Source organism: Lynx rufus, unplaced genomic scaffold (genome assembly GCF_022079265.1).
Source record: "Lynx rufus isolate CCGP_SWC_20201006 ecotype Redwood Valley unplaced genomic scaffold, mLynRuf1.p SCAF_9, whole genome shotgun sequence".
Classification (NCBI taxonomy): domain Eukaryota; kingdom Metazoa; phylum Chordata; class Mammalia; order Carnivora; family Felidae; genus Lynx; species Lynx rufus.
Window position 1 is genome coordinate 21,519,199 of NW_025814897.1, and position 10,296 is coordinate 21,529,494.

Here is a 10,296-nt window from a genome sequence, read left to right on the forward strand (position 1 = left end):
ATTATTCTTCATACTCCTATGCAAAGTTTTTAAAACTTTCAATTCTTCGATGACTCTTTTTTAATGCAATACAGGCCTTAGCAAATAATAATAATAATAATAATAATAATAATAAAGAGGATTATATTTAACATCTAAGGCAGCTTATGGCACAATAACTATTTTTATTAATGATTAAATAACTAGCGTTTGTTTAAATTGGGCAATGTCATGATAGGGTTCTGTTTTTTGTGGACTCTATCTTCACTGTATTGCCTTTGATATTTTGTATAAAATCAATACATGGAATAGCTTTTTGTACACTTTTTAAAACTTGGGAAATCATTTTCCTCCAAAAAATCATTATAGAGTATTCTAGAAAGTATATCTTTGACTTTTTGTAACAGGTTATTTTGTACAAATCAAAACCACAATGAGATACAACCCGGCACCAGTCAGAATGGCTAAAATTACCAACTCAGGCAACAACAGATGTTGGCAAGGATGTGGAGAAAGGGGAACACTTTTGCACTGCTGATGGAAATGCAAACTGGTATAGCCACTCTGGAAAACAGTATTGAGGTTCCTCAAAAAATTTTGAAAAAAAATAGAACTCCCCAACAGGTTATTTTGTGCTAGATCTTTATTCAGAAATGGTCTCCAATTATTACATTGTTACTATGGAAATATGCAATCTATTTTATGATATGGTTTTAGAAATGCATTGCTATTAGGCTTGAATATAAGTAGAAGGTTACCAGCAGAGAAAATCAGGAGGACATTCTGAGCAAAGGGAGTCACAAAAGGAAATTAAAAGGCCATTAGAGGGGAAAAAGCAGTGTAAATTTGGGGAATGTCAAATGATAGTGAGACTTGAATTATTGTATACATGGCAGGGAGGGGTAGGAAATAGTTGAGAAGGGTTAGGGGTAATAATAATAAATCATATCTCTCTTCCATTTCTGAAATTAGACACAGATGTCAGACCAAAAAAACAATTTCCAGTTTTATTGCTGATAAAGTTGATTGAAAGACCCCTGGATATACAATAGGACTTTATAATTCCTTCATGGCCCATCACAGACTAAATTAATGAATATAGGTCTAAACCAAGCTGGTCAACAGTTGGTATTCTCCAATAAAGGACAAGGGTTACAAATGAAAGAATTCATTCATTCTCCCAATTTCTCATGAGTCCTATAAATTGTTCCTTTCCTTTGGGTTAGAGTGGGTAGGATAAGGGGGAAGAGAAAGGGTTGCTTCTTTAACTACCTGCTTGGGATGTAGAGTCTTCTTTACTAGGGAAAGAGAAACGTGAAGCATAAATAAGGCTAGAATCTCTAGACTTGCCTTTGACTTTTGGTAAAAGATAAGAAGGATGGAGACCAGGAAAACTGAACTAATGTAGTGGGAGGAATATGCAGAATTGACACTAAGAATAAATCAAAGACAAAGCTACTCTTAGAATTTAGAGAAGGAATTTGAGGTCATCAGATGAACATATCACAGTTAAAAAAAAAACTCTTTGGAAAAAAGAAAACAATGTCTTTCTGTGCAGAAAATAGCAACATTTTGCATCATTCCACTGATCTTTTAGCTTTAAATGCAATGAATATAGTCATTGAAAATCATGATTTTGATAAAAATTTAATCACATGGAAAGCTGTTTACAGTGTGTTACAGAATGAAAAGTTACAAAATTGTACTTAATATCACATTTGTGTCTATATATATATATATATATATATATATACACACATAGTTTTTGCAAAAAAAGCTATACTATAGTATAGTGTGTGTGTGTGTGTATAGTTTTTGCAAAATGGTCTAAGTCACCACAACTACCCACGCAGAAAAATATTCTGAAAAAATATACACCAAAATCCTAAGAGTAGTTATCTGTAGGTAGTAGGATCATGGATTTTTTTTTATCTTTTGCTTATCTCTTTTATATATTCCCATAATACTTGAGCATTACTTTTGCAAATATAAGAAAAAATATTTTTAAAAATTATATTAAAAACAAAACACTAATTTAGTATTTTAAGGTCTCACTAAGGATTCGTTCAACATTTATTTAGCACTTTCTATATCTGCCAGGCATTATGTTCTCTGCATGTGTTAGATCACCAGGTTGAGGTTTGAAATACAACCTCAAATAAACATTTTCTACATGTATTACTGCCCAGTCCCTATTACAGTATTTCAGCAGGTCCCACATAAGTTTATATTACTGACCCTACTAGTTTAGTGCATTAAATGAAGAGAAAAATCTTTACGGTCTTCCTCTTGACATACCTTTTAGGCACATTGTTTCCAAATGAGAGTGAATATATAAACTTTCTCAGCTCAAAGGCAGCAGGAACTTGGACATTGCACAAAATGAATATATGTGCACCACATGTGCTATTTCTTAGGCACACAGATTGAGCCTCTGGAAGGCAGCAAGTGTAAGAGTATAGGCTCTAGAATGAGACAGTCTAAATTCAATTCTTTACTCCACCACCTACTATCTGTACAATCTTAAGCAAGCTCCTTAACTTGTAGAGAAGATTACACGAGAGCTTGTATGTACAGTCCAAAGGGCATAAAGTTTCCAAAATGTCATATTGGGGTTTGAAAAACATGAGTCCCTTGAATGTGGAACTCTTGTCCACCTTCATTCTCAAGTCACGGAAGTCTGGAAAGTTAGGATAAAAGTAGGGGGTGCGTAGTCACTGCAAGCAAGATACAATATGAAGGAAGGAAGCAAATGGGACTAGGAGTCCTAGCTTTAAGGAAGCTAGACTGAATGGTATCAAAACCAAATTGTGTGGACAAGAGTCTTAGGACTTTTTTCCCTCCCACTCCAGGCCTATTTCTTCCTTTCATGTGGTCTCACCAGTCACTGATGGGAACCTAAAGAGATTGTCATGTGAGTTAGTAAAAAATGGTGAGAAGGGGACCACAGATGACACTCAGGAATCACTGACTTTGGGACATGGAGCAATGGCTTATTCACAGAGAACCAGGTCTATCACTTGTACACAGACAGGTATCCTCAAGGAAAAAAACATATAAATGAATATTTTATAAACACGAATATTCTCCCATTAAATACCTACTTGCAGAATTACATTAAATACAGCTCATTCCACCTACCATTCATATTTTGGTTTTAAACACCATTTGTCTCTAAATAGAACCAGTGCTGGGGCAGGGAAGTTACAAAATAAGCCTGAAACATATTGTTTTTCTGTAAAGCAACAAAGTGCTCAAAATCTAATAGAGAGATATTAAAAGAACATAGGAACTTGCATGAAGAGGCTCCCACTGGACAAATCAGGGACAAATTGAGCATCAAAGTAAGCAATGACAATAATGAATCATAATCCATTACATAAAATTAGAAAGCATGAGTCCACAATAATATGAATGAATAACTAGATGAATGAGTGAATAGATAAATAAATACAGAAGGAAACGTTCTTCCTGACAAAGTACCAACTAGCAAATGAAGGACTGATGGAGTTAAAAAATCTCTACTTTTCAACCATCAGAGTAGTATTGATTCAGGCAAGAATTATCAATGGATGCTAAAACTAGAGTGTGAAAAATTGAAAAGGAACAAGACATTTCATAGTCTCAAAATATCTTCCCACAACTTTGTTTTCATTATAAAGGGAAAAGTAGTAATTTTCCTCAATAAAACTACTAGGAAATTGCAAAGTTCCAAAAACTATATCATCAAATGTTCCCAGAAACAATCTGACAGGTTATAGAATATATTCATTTGTGACAGTAAAGAAAGGAAGATTTGCTCTGAGAAAACAGTATTGTGCCCTGCAAGGTCAACAAGGAAGAATCAGTCTATGGTCTTGGTGACTTTTTCTAGTTTATCTTTGGGGGGCGCCTGGGTGGCTCAGTCAGTTAAGCATGGACCTAGGCTCAGGACATGATCTCATGTCAGCTGTGCTGACAGCTCAGAGCCTGGAGCCTGTGCTGGATTCTGTGTTTCCCTCTCTCTGCCCCTCCCCCCCCTCTCTCCCTCAAAAATAAACATTAAAAAGAAAAATAGCAATATACTAATTTCTCTTTTGAACACAATCTTGCTGGCTTAATCTGATATTCTGGGGAAAATGGGAGCTTCTTACATGAATAATTTTTTTTCATTGTATAAGTTTTTCTTCAGTGTGTTGTCTGTGGGATATGAGTGAAAATGGAGAGTACAGAATGAATACATAATTGTTGGTATTTTATAAAATTTCTTTCAGAGCCAGTGTTCAATTGATAGTGATTTAGAGTTTGCTTAAGTTAATCATTTTATATTGACAACACTATACTTGACCATAAAAAGGAGTGGAAAGTTGGGGCTTACAAATCTAAAATAGAGCCTGGTTCTGCTATAGCCACTAGGTGTGGGTTATTAATCAAAACGGACACCAGGAACTCCCCTCACACAAAACTTACAGTCTAATTTGTAATGGATATGTATACAGAAAAGTAAATCAGTGGCCCTACACTTTGACCAACACTTAATAGGTTAAGTACAGTATGCTCTGAGAACACAGAGAAGAGACATTGAAACCAGCAGAGAGGTGACAGAAAGCTATTCCAGAAAGTCATCTCACAATAGATCATCACAAAAGTAAAACTCCAGAGTATCTTCCCTTCCTTGGCTCACAAAAAGATTACTGAGTTATGATGAAGCCAAGGAAAAGCCATTTAAAAAATAAAGGGATGAAGTAGAGTAGAATTTGCTACCCCAAAATATTTATCTTTGGCATAAGGGTTATCTTGATCTGATTAATTTTAAGAAAACAAAGGCATAGAAGAAGCTCTGAAAACCAAGTAGAAGTAGCCCTTTTGTGAGGGAAATTAATATTTATAAGGGAAATCTCTATGTGTAAGAGTGTCTCTCCCTCTGTACCAAGAAGAGGGGGATGACTAAATCTCTAGAAACCATTATCTAGCAGCAACTTAAATCTGCATAACAACCATGCCTTCATTTATTGTGCTTTATCTGATAACCTTTCATAACTGACGACCCTCCCCAACAGCATCCTCTTTTGTCTTTAGCTGGAAATGGTATTTAAGGTCGTGGCTTGGGACATTCTTCCTGAGTATCTCCCATGTATACAGGAGGTATACATGTTATTAAAGTTCTGTTTGTTTTTCTCCTGTTAATCAGTCTTTTATCACAGGGGAGTCAGCCAAGAATCTAGAAGGGTAGAGGGAAAATTATTTCCCTCCCCTATAGGGAGTATGTAAGGAAAAAAAAAAAGGCAGAAGAAAGCAGTCTCAATTCTGCTCCTTCTTTTCTTTCTTTTCTTTTCTTTTCTTTTCTTTTCTTTTCTTTTCTTTTCTTTTCTTTTCCTTATCCATTCAGACACCACAAGTAGTTTATGAAGTAGACAGGAATAAAAGGAGAAGACAGTAACACAACCCCAGCACTATCAAAATTAAAGGCAATCAGTTTTTATGAGTGGCACCCTTACTAGTACAGAATCTGGCCAAGAGTAGACAGTCTGAGTTTGTTTATACTGCTAGTAAGAGTGTGAATTGAGATAAACTTTCAAGAAGGAATTTTGAAATAATATTCAAAATCTCATGTCATTCAATAATTCCCAATCTAAAATATGTATCCTCATTAGGGAAAACTCAAAGAGTCATTGAATAAGTATGCTAAGCATTATTGGTAATTTGGAAAAACAAAATAATATACAGTAGTAGAAAGCTGTTAATGAGATATACCCCCATATATTAGAATTTTGCAATCATAAAAATCAAGTTGGAAGAAAGAGAACAGAAAAACCAAATTCTGTGAGCTGTGTCTTGGGGCACATACTTACATAACCAGAGCTGACATTCCCTTGCTTTCACATTATGCTTTTCTCTCTGCCTCTTTTTGGGTACCCACAACCCTTCATAGATTCCTTTTCTGCTTTTTTATTCATTTATTTATCTAATAACAGCCCCTTCTCCCCCTTTTCATTGGTAGTTACATTTTAAAGGAACTGCTCATAGACTTTGAAAACAAGGAAAAGATTGTGTGTATGTATGTGCAGGTGTAACTGAACTCAAGAGGCTTGCCACTTGGTATGCACTGAATTGAACAAAACTCAAGAAAGGGCTGAAAGCAAAGAACTTTGTACTACTTGTCACAAGTAAGGAGAGAGGAAGATAGGTCTCAAAGCACTGTCTCCCTGTGGGGCTAGTACAGGAAGCTTTTATTCAGTATATTAGGGGCAGGTAGCTTGCATATACAATAAGGAACTTAATATAATCTCTATTACTTGGGCTCTTTGGTTCAACTGCACATGTCTGGCGTGTCAACATGCTAATGAATACATTGTATGTTTAAAATAGGGTGGAAAACTGCCCATAAGAGGAGATCTTAGTATTATAATGAGTTAAAGGTAACATCAGGACAACTTGGGGGCTCCTGCACAGGTCCTCAGCTCCAGACCAGCTCAGAGTGGCCCAGGCAAGGGGCTACCAGGGGAAACACGTAGCCTGGCCTTTCCTTGTCAGGAACTGCTAGTTCTGCAAAACAAAGCATATTCCTTCCCTGCTTTTGTCCCTTCCCCCTCCTCCCTTCTGCTGATAACTTTCAGCCCTCTGATCTGAGTAACTCTCTGTTGCATCTTGGCTAACACAGGCACTGTGCATAGAAAGACTCTCTTAAAACATACAACCAACAAGCAACAGTGACAGACCCTGGGGAGGATACAGAAGGACAAGAAAAGTAGAGTAAAGGGAGACTTCCTTTCACTGATCATTTTTTGGTAATAATTATAAATACCATGGATATGTACTGCCCAGTCAACATACAAATAAATACATATTGTAAATGGGATGTGGAAAGAATAGAGAAATGGAGAAAGAAATAATTAATTCTCTTAACAATCCTGCGGAAACTGTTTTAAAAAGGAAGAGACATCAGGGGCGCCTGGGTGGCTCACTCCGTTGAGCGACTGACTTCGGCTCAGGTCATGATTTTGCAGTTTGTGAGTTCGAGCCCCGTGTCGGGCTCTGTGCTGACAGCTCGGAGCCTGGAGCCTGCCTCGGATTCTGTGTCTCCCTCTCTCTGCCCCTTCCCTGCTCATGCTCTGCCTCTGTCTCTCAAAAATGAATAAACGTTAAAAAAAATTTTTTTTAAAGAAAGAGACATCAACTAACTTGTGTGAGGTCACAGAACTGCTGAGTAAAAGCGAGGGTTCAGATTTTATTCTACCCCCCAACTCCTTAGTCTGCTTTTTCAGAGACTTTATGCTGTTCTTCTCATCTCCCCTGTCCCAGTCATTCCAATTCTGTCATGGTTCTCTGTTCCGTGCCATCTAAACACAGTTCCCTGATTCCACCACAGTCATTCTTTTGAACTCACTCTTAGTGATCTGTACCTTCCCTAATGATACAACTCTATATCCATCCAGACTTCATTTTTACAAATAGAAGAGAATTTTCCTAAAAAGAATCTCATAAATCAAAAGTATTTTCAGAGCATTTCACATATCGTTGCTTCTCAAAGAAATATTTACTACTTACATTTTCCTTTTAAACCAAAAAGCAACTCTACCTCCCTTTACACAGTACCATTAGGCTGTGGATTTGCAAACCTAAACTGTATAATCCTTTCACCCTTTGCTGGAAGGTGTGTCAGAGTCCCAGCAGAAAACAGATGATCCCCTGAAACAAAGTAATTGAAAAACATAACAAGGGCACTATTTGCATGGGTACAGGCAAAAGAGTGGTTGAGAGAAACCCCAAAAGGATTGTAGAGGCTAGTAGAAGCAACACTACCACCCCTTTGAGTGAAGAGACAAAAGAGGAAATAGGCATTCAGTGACTATAGCCCCCTGGAAGAAAGTCAGGGAAATAAATATCATAGTATCATGCTCCTCTTTTTCTCTGGTTTTCTCTGCTGATGCCGCCATTGGCTTAACCCAACCAGAAACCAGATGGCCATGGAGCCCATTGACAAGATCCATTAGGGAATGCCTCCCAGGACTTGGAGCAAGGTACACAGAGGCAGAAAGTTGATCTAGAGAGGCACAGAGAGAATACCTCACGTAGTCTCTGTCATATACATTACCATAACAGTCAGTCATCATTTCTTCTGCTGACCGGCAGCTGTGTGGTGCTAACCTAATTACTGGCTTGTAACACAAAGTCTTCTCTATGGTTCTGAAATACTCTCCAGATTTTTAGCTGACCACCCTGAGCTTCAGACTTCTCCACCCAAGTGTTAAAAGCACAATTTGAAAACAAGGAAATGGCTGTGTGGGAAAAATTCCTCAAATCTGTACTTCATAACTTTGATACTTTCTATAAGGTCTTCCAGCCAGCATGACCAAATCCTTTCAAGTCCAAGTCCCTGAAGCTCCACAGTACTGTCTGAGGAGTTACCATGCTTGCTGCTCTCTGGGTCCTAGCATACTCCCCACCATGTACTCTGCAAAATTCTTGAAGAATTTGGTCATTTAGCCAAGACCATCTCAACAAAGTTTTGTACCTCCTACCTTCTCTGCAAAAATGTGGTATTTAAAATTAGCCCTTGAAAAGTTGCATGAAATTTCTGTAGATAGAACTGGATCTTAACATCCTAGATCAGTTCACATTTGAAATGAAATCTTCCAGGGCTGATAGAGGAAGAAAGTGAGCCATAGTGGAAGGCCACTAGAATTAGAAATCAAGAGCCTACATCCTAGTCACAGTTCTGCTGCTGAGTAACTGAATGACCTTGGAGAAGGTACATAAACCTTGACCTATCCTCAGAAATATAAGCGAACTGAATTAAGTGATTCTTAAGATCCTCTAAATATTGAGTACCTTATAGCTTTAAGGATAAATAAAATGGGGAGGATAAACTTCGAGAAAGATTTAAAGTTTCCTCTATGTAACCAATGGAACCTGAATTATATAAGGAAAGAAAAAAAAAAACTGCTTTCCTAAGTATTGTCCCTTTCTCAAGAGAATGTCTTTTTGCTCAATGATTTCTTCAGAGCAACTTTGACGTCTTTATTTCTTAAGCTATAGATTAGCGGGTTGAGCATGGGCACAACGGTGGTATAGAACAAGGAGGACACTTTCCCCTGATTCATAGGTAAAAGAGAGGAGGGTTTGAGGTACATAAATGCCCCTGACCCAAAGAAAAGAGAAACAGCAATTATGTGAGAGCTGCATGTGCTGAAGGCTTTGGACCTGCCCTCAGTGGAACGAATATGGAGAATGCTGGCGAGGATGAGGGCATAAGAAATGAAGATGGTAACTGTGGGCACGCCAATATCAATGCCCACGACAACGAAAACTACCAGCTCATTTATATAGGTGCTGGTGCAAGAGCGCTCAAGAAGGGGAAGGATGTCACACATGTAGTGGTCAACCAGATTGTTGGCACAGAAGGTCAGTCTCACCATGCATGTCGTGTGGGCCATGGCCCCAGCAAACCCCATCACATAGACACCCAACAGAAGAAGCGAGCAGACCTGAGGAGACATGGTGGCTGTGTACACCAGTGGGTTACAGATGGCGATGTAGCGGTCATATGCCATTGCTGACAGGATGAAGGACTCAGAGACAACAAAGAAAAGAAAAAAGAAGAGCTGAGTCATACACCCTGCGTAGGCGATGATGTTCTTCTTTGAGACAAAACTCATCAGCATCTTGGGAGTGATAACAGTGGAATAGCAAAAATCTATGAAGGACAAGTTGAAGAGGAAGAAGTACATGGGGGTGTGCAGGTGAGAATTCAGCCCAATCAGGGTTATCAGACCCAGGTTCCCCATCACAGTGACCACATAGAAACCTAGAAACAGGAAGAAGAGGGGCATCCGGAGTCCGGGCTGGTTGGTTAAGCCTGCAAGGATAAATTCTGTCACAGAGGAGTTCTCAGCTGCCATTCTCATTAAAGGCATTCTGTGGAAACAAGAGGAAAAAGTCACTTAGAAAGGGAGACAGAGACAGAGGCCCCTTCTTCCTCCCATTCTTGAAAACCTGATCCACACAAAGAGATTTTGGACTTGCAGAAAGGCCTTTCGGGATGCCTGTGTGTCTGTTCTCACAGCCCCCTAAGGAGTCTGCCACTAGAGTACCCTCTGGAGGATGGACCTTTCTCCATGGTGAGGGCAGATGCTGCTGCAAAGAAGGGTCTCAAGGATGAGCTCAGGAGTCTTCTGGGTCTTTGGTCTATTTATTGTGACCTTCCAACTCCAGCTTATGCTCAGGATTATAAAACCTCGGGCCAATACCTGAGGAGAGTCCGCTTAAGAGGTGGGAGCCAGCCCACTGTGCCTGGAGTTTCCACTCCATGGTCACCCATGGGAGAGGGCCTTCCCC

At 38.7% G+C, this 10,296-nt stretch overlaps 1 protein-coding gene across 1 annotated transcript; it reads right to left on the bottom strand.

Moving 5' to 3' along the window:
- Positions 1-8,927: 8,927 nt before the first annotated feature.
- On the bottom strand, positions 8,928-9,875 carry LOC124505366 (olfactory receptor 145). The gene has a single exon (XM_047071306.1). It carries the CDS (start codon positions 9,873-9,875, stop codon positions 8,928-8,930), a length of 948 nt encoding a protein of 315 aa, XP_046927262.1.
- Positions 9,876-10,296: the final 421 nt, after the last annotated feature.

Bases quoted from the DNA above. Each gene is read 5' to 3' on its own strand.
- LOC124505366 (XM_047071306.1), bottom strand. From the start codon at position 9,875: ATGCCTTTAATGAGAATGGCAGCTGAGAACTCCTCTGTGACAGAATTT.